The sequence below is a fragment of the Asterias rubens genome, chromosome 1 (genome assembly GCF_902459465.1).
Source record: "Asterias rubens chromosome 1, eAstRub1.3, whole genome shotgun sequence".
In the NCBI taxonomy this organism is placed as follows: Eukaryota; Metazoa; Echinodermata; class Asteroidea; order Forcipulatida; family Asteriidae; genus Asterias; species Asterias rubens.
Genome location: NC_047062.1, coordinates 8,788,298 through 8,803,864, shown reverse-complemented (window position 1 = coordinate 8,803,864; position 15,567 = coordinate 8,788,298). Strand labels below are relative to the sequence as shown.

The 15,567-nt window shown below is 38.4% G+C and overlaps 3 protein-coding genes across 4 annotated transcripts in view; 1 reads left to right on the top strand and 2 right to left on the bottom strand.

Annotated features, from left to right (window-relative positions):
• LOC117301177 overlaps positions 1-3,073 on the bottom strand; it is a 55,235-nt gene extending 52,162 nt beyond the window's left edge. Inside the window, exons 1-2 of one of the 2 annotated variants that reach the window (XM_033785089.1) lie at positions 2,911-3,073; positions 224-1,335 (exon numbers count right to left, since the gene is read on the bottom strand). In XM_033785089.1, coding sequence (XP_033640980.1) covers positions 224-1,291 — 1,068 coding nt within the window. In that variant the 5' untranslated portion in view covers positions 1,292-1,335; positions 2,911-3,073. The remainder of the gene's footprint in view (positions 1-223; positions 1,336-2,910) is intronic. The other variant, XM_033785081.1, reaches the window with a different exon arrangement.
• Positions 3,074-3,509: 436 nt separating this feature from the next.
• Positions 3,510-6,796, top strand: LOC117292303 (cyclin-dependent kinase inhibitor 3-like). The gene is made up of 7 exons (XM_033774320.1): positions 3,510-3,606; positions 3,902-4,035; positions 4,351-4,406; positions 4,990-5,034; positions 5,219-5,424; positions 5,847-5,993; positions 6,666-6,796. The coding sequence occupies exons 1-7, from the start codon at positions 3,568-3,570 to the stop codon at positions 6,756-6,758; spliced, it is 720 nt and encodes a 239-aa protein (XP_033630211.1). The 5' UTR covers positions 3,510-3,567; the 3' UTR covers positions 6,759-6,796.
• Positions 6,797-8,147: 1,351 nt separating this feature from the next.
• Positions 8,148-15,164, bottom strand: LOC117292297. Its single transcript, XM_033774305.1, has 4 exons — positions 14,667-15,164; positions 13,293-13,508; positions 11,986-12,192; positions 8,148-10,459 (listed from the first exon to the last, which is right to left on the bottom strand). Exons 1-4 carry the CDS (start codon positions 14,952-14,954, stop codon positions 10,271-10,273), a joined length of 900 nt encoding a protein of 299 aa, XP_033630196.1. The 5' UTR covers positions 14,955-15,164; the 3' UTR covers positions 8,148-10,270.
• Between the last annotated feature and the right edge of the window lie 403 nt (positions 15,165-15,567).

Below are 15,567 nucleotides of genomic sequence, written 5' to 3'. Positions count from 1 at the left end.
CAAATTCAAAATCTGAGGTCTCGAAATCAAATTCGTGGAAAATTAACCTCTTTCTCGAAAACTACTCCACTTCAGAGGGAGCCGTTTCTCACAATGTTTTATACTACCAACCTCTCCCCAATACTCTTTACCAAGTAAGTTTTTATGCTAATAATTATTTTGAGTAATTACCAAGCAATAGTGTCCACTGCCTTTAAAGCCTCCTCACAAAAATTGTTCTTACTTTGTTAGTCTGCAGTGGAACATAGCTACCAGTTCCATATCCCGGAGTAAAGTTAGTACCGCTATCAGTAGCTATATTCCCCTCCAGCATTTCAGAGAAGAGAGGTGTTTGCAGGTTCTGACACCCAGGGAACGTCCAATGGCGTCCGTGTTTGGGAAATTCAGATGATCTTTTTTTGTCCCGACGGAGTCTAGCTGAATTATCCGTCACGGAGCTCTGTGATGCTGGGGCAGTGAGGATTCGATCAGGAGGACCCAATCTACGATTTCTTGTCTCTGTACGCTGAAGACCTGATCCAGTCATTCCGCTGGTGGGATTGTCTGAATCGGTGGTCATAGTTGGCAAGCGTTGACTGGTACTTTCCGAAGTCAACCATTCTTCTTCGGATGATCTTTTCAATTTAGGCACTGTGAGCTTTGCAACTTGAGGACTAGGGCTTTCGTCTTCCCTCCAAGACCTGGACATACTGCGTCTTTGACGACTTTGATCAGAAGAGGGAGCTCCTTTTGGCAGTCTACCGTACATGAATTCAAAAGCACCGTCAATAATCTCTTGCACATACTCTTGGGCAAATTCTTCTAAGTTAATAGAAGTATGTGATTTCTTATTAGGAATTCTGATGTATAAATAGTCATCTTCAAACTCTGTTCCCTTTGTGGCCATCTGTAGTGCCTTCATCAAAGCAATCTGTGGGTCTTCCTTCTGGTCCATCTTGCCAGTGGCACCTCGATATTTCTCCTTCTGAAGAGATGCAGAGAAGTCTCTGTGGAAAACAGGTTCTAAGGCTGTAGTGAGATACTCCAGCTGCCCATTGGAGCAACGGTCTGTCGTCCCACACAACATGATGCGTTTCTGCCATGGCATCCATGTTTCAAACCAGCGACAGACTTTGAGGAAAATCTGTTTGTTGCTGAAGTGTGCACCGGTTAACTTTAACTTCTCATCAGTGACTTCGCCGACATTTGGCAGAACCTTGATGCTCTCGAAGTTCCCAAATCTTAGGCCTTTTCTGGCAGGCTGGAAAGCTCCACGCTTTGCACTGATTATCGAGTAATCAAAATCTTCCATGTTCTTTCAAATCATTTCGCCCATCATCCATAGGCCTACTCCACCTGCAATAAATTTATAGTTTTTACAGTTGTTTAAAGTGACTCATTTAAAGTGACTTATACAAATCAATAATTTCCTAGGGAGACAAATTGTTTGACCGAGTGAAAACATTTTCTTAGGTAAAGTAGAGGGTTGGTAATTCCAAACGAAAAATCATAACCTTACAATCTTGAATGAAGTTCATCAACGAGCCCTTTCATGCTAATAGTAATAATCGTCATCTTGTTCAAGGGGCAGGATTTGTAATAGTATAATTTGTACACTCATGTCTGTCTGTGCCTCAGCAGCTCTCGAATTCCTCGCATACATCTTCAGGAAGGTACTTCCAAGTTTTCAAAGCAAACCAAATCTACCTCTTCAATAAAATGATGCATTTTAGTGTGACCAGGTAAATCAAAAAAGGGATTTTAAATGCTGTAAAAAAAAAGTTGAAGAAATAGCATTATAACTTAAAAGACCACAAAAACCATTGTTCTGTTGCATGTTTTCTCTGACGCGATTGAAATAAGAGAAATATAATAATTGTATTTGTACACCGGTACACAAATTCCCTAACCAAGCAGAAACAATTTTTGTTGTTTTCATTATAAAAAATATTGAACAGATGAAATGTTTAGTACTTCGCTGTTGCATGTATGGAAATTAATTGAACCTTGCAAAATGCACTCTTTTTAGGTGGCTATTGAACTTTGACGGATGCAATCTCTTTAAGTATTATTCAAAAATACCTCAGACAGTTTCACTATTCCTATTGGTGGAGAGCGTGTCACGTGGGGGTGTTTAAACCTTTGTTTATAACCGGTTGTGAGCGGAGACTCCGCGCTAGTCTTGATGCAAGACGCTTCTTGTTACGGTTGATGCAGGCGCTGTCGGTGAGTTGGCCGCGCTGTGTGTAAAAGGAAAACCAGCGAATATGCACCAAGACTATACGCGCATGCGCACGAAAGGAACCGGAAAACACACGCGTACAAACATTGTACATGCACATGTAACATGTATACTGAACATACCAGGGAGGTGGAAACATACAGAGCTCAAGCACTTGGTGGAAACGGATTAGTTTTACAGTGTTTCTTATTTTATTACGCCTTTTAACCAAAAAGGTATTTATGAATGGGAATCAACATCAAAGTGTGTTGAATCGGTTTTCAATTCAACTAGTGGTTTTAAACCCCCCGAGGCCTGGTTCTTGATAATTTACCTCGACTTCGTCTCAGAAAAATTATCAAGAACCATCCCTCATTGGGATTAAGTTAAACCACTAGTTGAAAACCTCTTCACCACACATAAATGACACATACATTGATTCCCTTATTAAAACCAACAATTCAAAAATAAAATGTTTATGTTTACAATTTTGGAATGGAGGATCTTTTTATTTTGATTGCTGCACGTGTAGTGCTTCGTAATTGTAGTATGGACCATTATCAATACAGCATCAACTTTCAGCAAGCATTTTAGCCAGTATATTTTTAGTACACAACAATTTTTGATTAAGTTGAGTAAAAAGTTGCGAAGCAACTGACGAAAACCGAAGAAAACAAATCTTTAATAAAAAGTAAGCACACACTACTCACGTCGCTCCTCAGTCACTCACCACTTTCCTGGTTTCCAATAATTAAGACTCTCAAAAGAAGGCCTATTCCTCTGCACTCTCAACAGCACCTCGTGAAGAAAGTTTTTTAAATTCGCCAAAAAAACAACAACATAATGCTGACCTAACCTAGTTTTTGTGTACGGTCTAATGTGTTTAGTCTGTATCCATGACATGGTATGCGGTCACGCGTGACGGCCCAATGTGTAACCCCAAAATAAATCTCGGTTCGAATGCATTTTGGGTAAAACGTTTGATCTATGGACGGCCTGTCAGTCAAAAAAAGATACACCTTCAAGAATGGTTGGTAACGGAATTCTATATTAATGGGAATTCGGTACTCTGTCTGTCAAACAAAGATACTTAATCATTCAGAATGGCAAATCAATTTAGATAAAGATAAACAATGCATTCCTGGTAACAAAAGGGCCGTCAATCATTCAAATTATTAATCGATTATTTTGCCCTTATTGCCCTCCATACTTATTCATTCTTTGCCGTCATCGCGTGGGAATTTTAAAATAAAAACAAATTTAAATTATTTGGAGCTGTGTTACAACTGGAAAATAGGGATCCGAAAATAGTTGTGGGTTTGTTTCCTTCTTTCAGTTCTATCAGTTTTCTCTGATATACTGTGGTGATGTCAACAGTAGAAATGGGAGTTCCAAGTGAAAATAATGTAAGTAAATACCGTGTTTAGCCGTCTTCCTGCACAGCATAGCCGTAACGTAACCCTCCAGCCAGTTTTATTGACCATCCATCCATCATGATCATGTTTTGGCTAAAGTTAATCATAACACTGGGTGTGTATGGAGGGTGCGATTTATATCGCAACTAGTTTCTTATCTCTAATCAGCACTGTATACATTTTGATTAAGTCAATGATTTTTCAACAAGTTTAAACTAATTGGTTTAAATTTTTTGCTTTGTTTTCAGATTAACAACTTAATTTTCATTGTTTGCTTTGTTTTCAGATTCAGAAGGTTGAGTTAGTTGATATGATTGAAGTTGAAGATGAAATGAGTGATTCTGATCATAATGCAGACTGTGATTTTGATACATCTGACGATGAACAGTCATTTGACACTCTGCCATTGAAGATAAACTGGTAACTTTAAAATTGTATTAAATCCTACCTTTCTCATACTAAATAGACAGTTTAGTTTTTATGTTTCACATAATTTTTTTCCTTTGTCCACTAAACAACCTTTTTTTTTAATTACTTCTGGTAGTGGTTCATGTTTGTTTCATATTTTACAAAGTACCACAAGGAATAAACTGATTGTGTTAAATATTTTGTAGAGCGATGACATGTTAACCTGGTGGTAGCAGGTTCGAGTCCCGCTCTAATCATATTTTCTTTGTTTGACACAGAATTGCTTTTAATTTTGTAATTTAACTCTTTTATGTCTTTGTGATGCAGGTTGGATGTCTCTCCCTATGGGTTGCCAGGTCAACTAGGGTTAAGTGATTTGCCAGGTCAGCTTCTCTAAGATTATCCACGTTGACCCACACACCTTCACGGTTATGAACTTATGTGGGCCATCTTCTCTCTTGTTCAAGGGGCAGATTTTGTTTACCTCAAACACGAGTTGGCGCGGCACTTGAACTTCCACCAAAGTTTCAGACACTGCAAGAAGTTCTAGCGCTGAGTTGGACAGCAGTGCATGTTCATTCAAAGTAAAAAACCTGTCCAGTGAACAAGATGGCGCATATAACTGTGAAAGAGCTCACCTGGGCCTAATTTCATAGAGCTGCTGTTTCAGAAAATAAAGCATTACAATTCTTTACCGCTTAGCAAAAATGAGCCATAAAAACAGTTCACAAATGAGACCATGTGAAATGGTATTTTGGCCGGTAACCTTGTCCTTCTAAGCATGTTGTGCTTAGCCAATCTTTGCTGCACAGTTCAGTCATATACATTATTTTGCTGTATACAATTCTTCGTTGATGTTAAAAGCAAAAACTTTCCTCCACAACTAGGTGTTGGTTGTTGCACAGTTAAACATTATGGAATAATGATGATGACTTTCCTTACATCCTTTCGTTTATTTTCATTCAGGCTGTCGATTTAGCAGTGTCTGGAGAAAGCTGAAGACAGATATCGGTGAGTAATCAACTAGCCATGTTAAATGATTTTTTACCGCCATTACACATTTAGGTATTACTTTTCAATTGAAAAAAAAAAAAACAAGACTGCCAGACTTGTCCATTCATAAGTGTACTGGCCCAATGTTAAAATCTGTTTATATTTCAAGTCCATGTCACTGTTGTTGTATTTTTCTGTATAGATGATCTGAAAAAGATTGGGATTAGCGATATGTTTCCTCTGTGTACAAAGGCTGAGCTGATTCGCTACAGAGTGCCAAACCTTCTGTCAGACTACGCCACAGCCGAATTCTCCCTCCACTACTTTCCAATTCAGGAAAGCCTTGAAATCACAGATATCTTGGAGGTTCTTGACAGACTGAGGAAAGTGCTTTCCGCTGGGAGAAAGGTAGCATCGCATTTAAAATTTTGTGATTTTAAATTTTTACGAGGTTCACTCTTAAAGATGCACATTGCCCTCAAAACACTCAAAAAGTGCTGGTTGAAATAACTCCTTATTCTGTTTAAGAGTTGTGCATGCAATAAAACATACATCCAGTGTGTTGTAACTAACGGGTGAGGGTCCACAATTCCGTGTCAACCACAGGCCTGCTTTGATCAAGACGACATTGTCCCTTTAAGGTTTCCACTTCTGAATGCATCTTACCATGAATTGATCGTAAACTAAGTTACTTCCATCATTCCGAAATCAGATAGTTGATCTGAGGTTGGGTTATTTTCAGGGCGAGTAAACAAGCCAGCAATTGTCAGCAGTTTTGTGTCAAACTTAGAGCAGGCTTGTTATCAGTAATAATTTGATTTCCCCTGCAGCTATTGCTCCACTGCTACGGAGGCCAGGGGAGATCCTGTATCATTGCCGCCTGCTTACTGCTTCAGTTAGATCAAGGAATGAGCTCAGAAACTGCCATCAAGAAATTGCAAGAGCTGAGAGGACACAATGCCATAGAAACAGTCAAGGTATGGCTCTAAGTTTTAAGTAGTTGGTGCTGAAATGTTTTTAATAGCCTTAAATACATGTGTGCAAGTCCCAATACAAGTACTTATCAACCGTCACATTTGATAATAAACAATGGAAAAGTGCACTCATGTTTGCGCTGCGCGAAAACTCTTAGCCAATGATAGCCATGCATGTGTGCATATTTCATCAACTATGGCGGTCAATGACGCTTAGTGCAATCCAATGAGCTATGGGCATGATCGAAGCGCAAAGTATTCTGGGAAAACGGCAACCATCATGGTGCACTGATTTTGAAGCAATGCAGTACACAACTATACAACTTGGCATAAACGTCATGTAAACTACAGCATGGCGTTCATATTGGCAGCTTGATTTCTTTTTAATTGTACATGTATTTGGTTTCCAAAAATGCATTGCAGTATAATTTTAAGATGGCACCTGTACTTATGGGCTATTGTGCATTTTATTAGACTAGTAATAGGAGACTTTCCAACGCTAGGTGGCAGCAGACATACCGGGTAAATTTCCATTGTTTACGTAGTTCTGAACACGCGCATAATTCTGAGAACAATGGATTTACCCGGTAAGTCTGCTGCCCTCTATCGTCCCAGAAAGTCTCCCATTACTACTGATTGCACTTCCTTAATGTTTTTATGTCGTTCCTTTTTCAGCAATACAATTTTGTCAACGATTTCCGTAAACTTGAAGAGGAATGCCACGAAGCTATGAAAACGGAAGGAGAACTACGATCTGTCTCGAGATAACAAGAGATAGGACATGACAAGCGAGGAGTCCTTGTAATTATGCCATTCAGAGATATTTGGCAGGGACATTATGTCTGGGCCTGTTATGTGACAAACAACTTAGACTGTTTATAGATTTCAGTGAATGACCCAAACTCAAATTGCGCACAAACAGGCATTAAGTATGTAAAGTTGAATTATGCTAACGTAATTAATTGGGCATCAGGTATTTGTAATTTTGCCTAAAGGAAGGAGCTCCAGCAAACTTATTGATTGTTTCTACAAACAAAAATGAAATGTACCAGGATTTGATTCAAGAGTTTACCCATCTACTGACTGATGTCAAATAAATTGTCTAAATGTCATATATAGCCATTTTGAATGGGTTACAACTTTACACTGTACATGAAATATCCTATTAACCCCATTCACCTCATGTCATCATCAGAAAAATCTCCATTTTGAGAGTCAATGTCCCTGTGTGTTATAAAGTGTAGTGGGAATTTTGGACAATGCAGTGTTTTACACAGCCCCCCTCCCCCCCCCCAAGTGTGACGCCCATTCAAGGGGAGTCAATAGTCCCTGTCCTTACTCCATTTGACTAGGGAAAATATTTAGGGGAAAATATATTTAGCGAAAAATGAAAATTAATTTTCCAAGAGAATGTATTTGTGGAGATATATAATGACATATTATGTACAATCCTTTAACTCATTGCAATGGTCACTTGCAAGTAATTTGCCTTTTCCCACAAATTAAAGTGCTCCACTAGAACAAATTGGACTTGATCATGGTTAGAGAATGCCTTTTTCCCCGTTGTTGTTACAGAGGTACTTGTCAGTAGCTGTTTGTGATGATAATGTATTTGCTAAACAGTAATTGGACCAACTTACATAATTTTGAAATAAGTAGAAGAGCACTTTATATTTTGATATTGTATCTTACTAATACTTACAATCAAACTAATGACTCAAATCTGTAACTTTTTTTGTATGACGTACTGGCGTTATATTTTTGGAATGTATTCTTGCTCTTCAAGAAACATTTAATTTTTCAGATAAATTATATTTGAAAGTATTAAAACAGCATACTTGTATGTTTCAAAAGAATTAGCTACAAAAGAGGCAACAAATGACTTTCATTGACTTTCCATTGATTTTGTTTTTGGTATTTTTCAATCTCATTTTGGAAGGGGGTTCTGAGTAAGTGGCGAGAGGGCTTATGAGGGTGGATCCCCTGTACCTCCCCACCCCTTTGGAGGAAGAAAATCGGAAAAGAAGGAATACATTACACTGAAAACTGATGACAACCTATAGAGAATAAAATTACCTCATGATCACAAAGTTAAATCAATGTGTTACAGTCGTCCTCTGGCAACAAAATTCATCAAACCCATTTTAAAAGCATACATCAATTTGTATAACTTGTTATTGCTTTATTTATTACTTCATGATTAAAGACAAGATCCTTATAACTACAAAGGTTATCCATCTAATGAAAACTAGAAAACAGTCCAAATATACAATTAAATATCTGTGTAACCTGAACTAAGACCCCTTCCCAAAAATAAAAACATTATAATGACAAAACTAAATATATTAAAAAAGGAAAAGAAAGACTTAGATGTGTCTCATTGTTTTTTGACGGTTCACAAAAATCATCTACATGGAAGATTATGGTAACCTCACACTGGAACAGTTCAATTTTCTGAGGCGCTCTTCCTTAATATTCAATCATTTAAAAAAAGAGGTATAATTAAGGTTTACCTGAACAGTTTCAACAATAAGCACCTAGTTCAATCACTTCCCTTTTGTAAATTATGGTTTCGTTGCATCAACATTCAAAAGGAGCAATTCCATTTCAAAAAGTTTAGCATTCAAAAGTCAAATAAAATCATTCAAATCGATTACTTCGCAAAGATCATTTATTTTGTAAAAGTCAGTTACAAGAGGCAGGCCAACCAATCAATTTTCATTTTCAATTAATTGTATATATAAATAGAAGGTACTAGAAATTCAGCCTTTGAGCTGCATGATGGTATAAATAAACAATTTTTGTTTATAATAATTATCTGAATAGAAATTCCTCTATTATACTTGACAAATCCCCTTACCCTGGTGGCCGCGGCTAGAAGGGAACACCCAATGATCTCAATAAATGACTGGATGGGACACATTGCGCAACCATGCGTCAATTAGCGCATTTCTCAGGAGTTGACACCATTCTGTCCGCAACCCAAATAAATAGAAGTTTCGTGCAGGAGCAAAATTATTTGCATCTAAATTTACAAATTTCACGTTATAATGTAAACTTTATCGTCAAAACTTTATCATGAATAGGCCTAAACATTTGTTTTTAGGCATAATGTCTGCGTGAGCAAGTCCCCTGCGCATTCATATTAGTTTCAGTGTTAAACCGTTTAGAGCCTGTATATGCAGTGTACAACACGCTTAACGTGTCCTATTGGTTACACACAAGTTAGGGCACACCTATGTTCGGCTAACCCTATAGATGTTTCCAACACCCTCATGTTCAGACACCCCTAGTATAGTCCTCACTCCTAACCCTAACCAATGGCATGTAAAATCATGAAGGGGTTGTCGGAACAAAAGGGTGGGAGAATAACTATAGGGGTGTCAGAATATAGAGCAGCCCCTCCTATCAAGTCAATCTATTAGAGATCAATGGGTGCACCACACTACACAGAAGTCCTATAGCAAACAGCGCTGAACGGATATCCATAATACTTTGGGAATAACAGTGTGGGGAGCCGGTCTTAAACTAAAAAAATCACACAAGCAATGTGATTTACTCCATCAGTACAATACGCCCTTACAGTAAAGCACAGACAGTGCAGACATTTGTCTATCAACGTGATAGATAAAATGTCTAGTCGCATCTATAAATAGTTCACATCCTCACAAGACTCTCGGTATAAATATGTATTCTAATTAGCGACGATTTTTTACTAAATTAACATTTTACATCACACACTCCATATTATTCCCAGTCTATTTATAAGAAGCAACCCTGTTCCCATCAGAATCCAACAGAAAATAGTCCTCGTTCAAAGTCAATGACTCTGATAAAATTGACTTGGCCAAACAGGGTCCAATATCATAGAGCTGCTCAAGCAACAAATCGTGCAAAAACGTTTCTGCTCAACAAAAATGAGCAAGAGCAAGACTCCAGTCTCAAATGGTAAATGTTGTATGGCATTTTTGCTGGTAGTCTTATTCTGATAGGTATCATATTATAACGCTAAGCTACTTTTTGTACTTAAGCAGCTCTATGAAATTGGGTCATTCTTATTGAGTCCATGAAAGGGTAACAAGAAGCCGCCACCTTCCTTGAACTTGTTATGTATGATCTATCATTGGATTATAACTCTATGGGGCCAATATTTTGGGGTCAAGGTAGGTCCTGATTCCAGACTACCAGTTACCATTTAGAATCTATTACAAAAATAGAGCAAATCATACAGCTGCATACAGATTTTCTGATTGCCTATAAAGTATTCCCAGCCTAATTGGTTATTCTTTACGTATCCAGATTGAAGCGTGAGATACGGTCCACTGATTCTTACGAGCCGTCTCACGAATGAAGAACGGCATGTTCTTATCCAATACAAGATCAAAGTCAGGACCAAGAACTCTCTTCAGGGTGTCAAAGGTCGACACTGGTTGCCCGTTTTTGTCAGTGAAACCACCGAGCCATTTACTCTGAAAAAAAAATTAAAAGAAAACAAAAATAGTTGTCAAAATCAACATGTTTGACTTCCTCATTACCATATTCAAAATTATTACGCAACATTCAACAATAAAATCTAATCTCACTGACTGGCCTTTGATAAATGCCAGGGGCCTATTTCATAAAGATCTAAGATTGATCGTAACTGCAAATCAAACAGAGTTGCTAATTAAAATGTGATGTCACAATACAAATCACTATGGTAATACTGAAAATTTGTCTTGCTTTGTGAACTCAGCCCCAGGTATGGTTAACTTGTTTTGAAGAGAATTTTCTCGAATTTGACACTCTATGGGGTGGACGTTGAGTATATAAGGTGAAGTGAAGTGTCCAAATACGAGTAATTGATCAGTCGAGTAAAGTACAAGTAACCTCAAAAAGGTACTTGGGTAGTACTCGAGTAGAAAATTCCCTGTGTGCACTAAAAAGATTCAAATTTAAATCTCGTTTAAAGACAATGGATACTATTGGTAATTGTCAAAGACCAGTTTTCTTACTTGGTGTATCTCAACATATGCATAAAATAACAAACCTGTGAAAATTTGAGCTCAATTGGTCGTCTGAGTTGCGAGATAACTATCAAAGAAAAAACACCCTTGTCACACAAAGTTGTGTGCTTTCAGATGCTTGATTTTGTGACCTCAAATTCTAAACTTTAGGTCTCGAAATCAAATTCGTGGAAAATAACTTCTTTCCCGAAAACTACGTCACTTTAGAGGGAGCCGTTTCTCACAATGTTTTTACTATCAACCTACTCATTATACCAAGTGAGTTTTTTTGCTGATAATTATTTTGAGTACCTAATTACCAATAGTGTCCACTGCTTTAAAAAAAAAAAAAAAAAAACATAACATAACATTTTAAAAACACAGAATTAATTACAAAAATTCAGTTTCAAGCAATAAATAGGCTAGTAGTACTCGAGTACAAGCACCGAGTACATTTACCTCAACACTGACAAAAGGTAATCTCAGAAATATTGGTGCTACTTAAACTGTATTCATCAAAGGAATGGTAGAATTAGAATCTTCAATTTATTTCCTGCAAATCTTTGATCTTAGTGTTAGTTCTAGTATGTTCATGCGCGTCATGGATGAGTGGATAAGAACACCGAACTCAAGCTCTGGTGTTTCTGCTCAGCAGTTTGGGTTCGAGTCCCTCCCAGTCATGACACTTGTGTCCTTAAGCAAGATACTTGACCATAATTGCTGCATACTTCAGATGGGACGCAAAGCCGTAGGGTCCATGTGTTTTGTAATGCCATAAAAGAACCCAGTGCACTTAGCGTTAAGAGATGTTCGTGGTTTGATTGGCTGCATATTGTGCCACAGCACCTTGTAACAATTACAAGGTGCTTTATAAAAGATGAGGGTCTCATTCTTCAAAACGTATACTCATTATACCTTGCAGAAAAAAAAAACAATTGAGGGCTTTGAGGTGCCTATCGGGTGTAATAAAGTTCTAAGAACTACATATTGTTATTAATATTATTACTTACTTTAGGAGTGAATTCATCTAGCCATGTACAGGGCGTGGTAAGCATAAGTATACCCCCGGGAGCAATTAGGCTTGGGAGTCGGTTTAGGAAGTCATATGGATTCGGTAAGCGGCACGTGAGATTTGCGCCTATAACACAGCCAAACTGACCCAAGTCCAAGGGTAGATTGCATGCATCTCCTTGCTGAAATTGAAGTCTGGAACGATCCTGTGTGAAAAAATAGCTATACTTTAGAACATTTTTCTAGTTTATGTGCACCATGCCAACTGTGTCACGCATGATTTAAGAGCCGTATTTAAAATTTGCAGTTTACACAAGTGGGTGTGAGTGATACCAAATTGATTTTGAATGAGGACTAGAAAGTACCTGGGAGTCACCATCCACAAAAACCTCAACTGGAAACCACACCTCAAAACAGTCAAAAACATCTGCAACAAGAGCAAGAGCACCCTTGGCTTTCTTTGTCGCAACCTAAGAAAATGCCCTCCAAAGATCAAGGAATATGGTACACCCAGACCCAGGACCTAATTTCCCAGATTGACATGGTACAGCGACGTGCTGCAACTTGCAAGATTTGTGATGGCTGACTACAACCAAAAGATATGTGTCACCCATGTTACAAAACCTCCAATGGCAATCTCTCTGCGAACGCTGGGCCCATAGCGAGGTCATCATGCTGTACAGAATTGTGCAGTCTTGTTGCACTCTCCAAAGCTGCACCATCCTACTTGCAACCTTCTTCGTCGGACCAGACTAGAGGCCACCGTCTACAATTCACACAACAGCATTGTAGAATACTTTCATACCAGTATAGCTTCTACCCAAGTTTCATTACTATCTGAAATGCCCTACCAGCCACCGTGGTTTCAGCTCAGTAACTGGAGATTTTCCGGAGCCGCCTGAATCCACTCACCCCCTGCTAGTCTACCACTCATACATTTTTTTACTTGCACATTGATTTCAGTTTGCAGCACATTTTGTTGATATTTGTCCCTGTGACCAAGTGCATTTGAACCCAAGTAAATATACAAATTATCAGACTTTATAGCACATTTTCAAATGCTATAATATAAATCAAAACTGGCAAAATTGGAATTATGATTCTAAACATGGAGCTTTTAAAGGATTCAAGCCTCCTAAATAAGGCGAAAGTTTTACCAAAATGTTTCTTGGGTTATACAAGAAATATGAAGTACTAAAATGTTCGTGTTTTGTCAATGAGCTCATCAAAACATGATGAGAGAGTCAATGAACACTATTTTTTTTTTCTCACAGAAAAGTTAAAGGGAAAAGATTCAAATACATACTATTGCAGGATCAACTGTAGCTTTGAGGCTCGTCATCAAATCTCCTTCATCTTTGACTTCATAATCCAAAGAGCCTTGTTCTTTCAGTGCACAGCAAGTATCTGTAAAGGCTTGACTGAAGTCGATCCCTACGACCTGCTCAAAATCACGAGCCAACTCAAATGCAGTCCGTCCCACCGCACAGCCTATGTCCAGTGCTCTGCTTGGTACCTTTGTCTGAAAAGATAGAAATAGTTAATAGTCAATTAAACATCAAACAGTGTTTCACCATCAAAAGTGGAACCATCTCACATTGGACTCTTTGGAGGTCAAGCAATTTGCTAGTTGCGATAACAGAACCCTCCTCCAGACGGTCACCTGGCCGTCAGAACAGAACCCTCCTCCAGACAGCCCTCCAGACGGCCACCTGGCCGTCTGGAGGAGGGTTCTGTTCTGACGGCCAGGTGGCCGTCTGGAGGAGGGTTCTGTTATCGCAACTAGCAAATTGGTAACTTGACCATTTGAAGTCCAGTGCAAACAGCCATGGACAATTTTCCCCAGGTAACTTTAGGCAGGCAGGCAAGTCCAACGATAAGTTTAAACTAGCCGCCTTCCGCCCATTTAAACTAACCTGGTCATACAAAAAAGTTCCGTCTGACTCATTGTCCCAGTTCGAAAGACCAAATCAAAGGTGGGAAGATGGAGACAAATAATTATACTTTAGTTATTATTTGATGTCCTAAAATTATAACATGCCTGAAATCCACCACCAGTACACATTGTAACCCGGTCACATTGTACAATTACGGATGTATCTAAATATTAATATTTGTAACTGTATTACTTATTCAGAATATCAAAAAGTACAGTACAACATATGAAAAGAACAAAAAAGATAATAAACCAATGGCACATGCATGCCTGGAGTTAAAAAAGATTACTGGAATAAATGTGACTAGAATTCAGAAAGCTTCAACTTTGAGTTGATTCCATTTAATAAACATGACAAAACATCAAATATCACTAAATAAAATGAAAAGAATACAAAAAAACAACATTAAAAATATGTACCAAATAAAAAAAACACAACTTCACAAGGGAAACGGACCCGGTAAATTTTAAATGATTTGTTGGGGTTTAACTATTTGCGACATTGAACCAAATCCTTCTCCCGACAGCCACTGAAACATCACTCAAACTCGAAGGCTACACTGAAAACTAAGGAATATTAATTTTACATTCAATCAGAATAACAGTCTGATAAATAATAATAAATAAAATAGTTTTATTTTTTTATAATTATATTGCCAAACAACAAGTGAAAAAAAACAAATCGGAATCAGAATACAAAAATAGGAAGAACAGTAAAAATCAAGGTCACAAGTGTTCCACAACCTTGTTCACTCTGTTCCTGTAAACCTCCAAACATTCCTCAGCAACTCTTCGTGGAAAATCAAGCGCCTCTGTAGGTCCGTAGTCGTACCGTAAAACTTCGCCTGGAGCCCCGTAGTGGAACACCAGGTACTCATTCACGAGCTTGGCTGTCTCGTAGTACACAGTTTCCTTCGCTCGCCGGTCGCCGGTGGTCAGCAATTTGTACGTAGAATAAACTGCGACTCCTGATGTTGCCAACAGAGCTGCTCCAACAAGGGTGGGAAGGTGTTCCTTTGCTTGGCATAACATTTTTTATTAAGCTTTAAGTGTCTGTAGACTTTTCTACACCAGTTAAAAATTGGTCTAGGAATATAAGGAATGTTCTTTACGACGAAACAGAAGCAGAGTGTTGTTGGGGCAGTCCGATGTGGCGTAATGGCACGTGTGCGAGCTGGCTAGAACACAACCCGTAGTAGGAGATATACTTTGCAAACGAACGGTGACCGCTACATAATGACAAACAAAAAGTATTGTACCGCATGTGCTATATTTTGAACGTATGAGGGCGCCAAGATTTGGGACAACGGGGAGGTGTGAAGGAGGGGGGAGGGGTGCAAGGTGTTGCACATCAGCACATCATTGAGAAGGGTGTGTTTTTTGCAAGTCATCTTGTCACAGGGCTCCATGCAGGGACTGCACTCTTTTTTTGTACCTCCACGAATATGAATAGGTGTGGGGCGTTGGGCCGGTACTGCCCAATCACTCTACATAATTTGTTTTATATCAAAAATGTAATCCTGCCCGTTTCGTCTCTAAACTTTTATTCCCAGTCTCCCAACAGAGGAGTGTAAAACAAAATCATTTAAATAAACAAACACCTCCCCCCCCCCCCCACAAAAAAAAAAGAAGTAAATAAATAAAT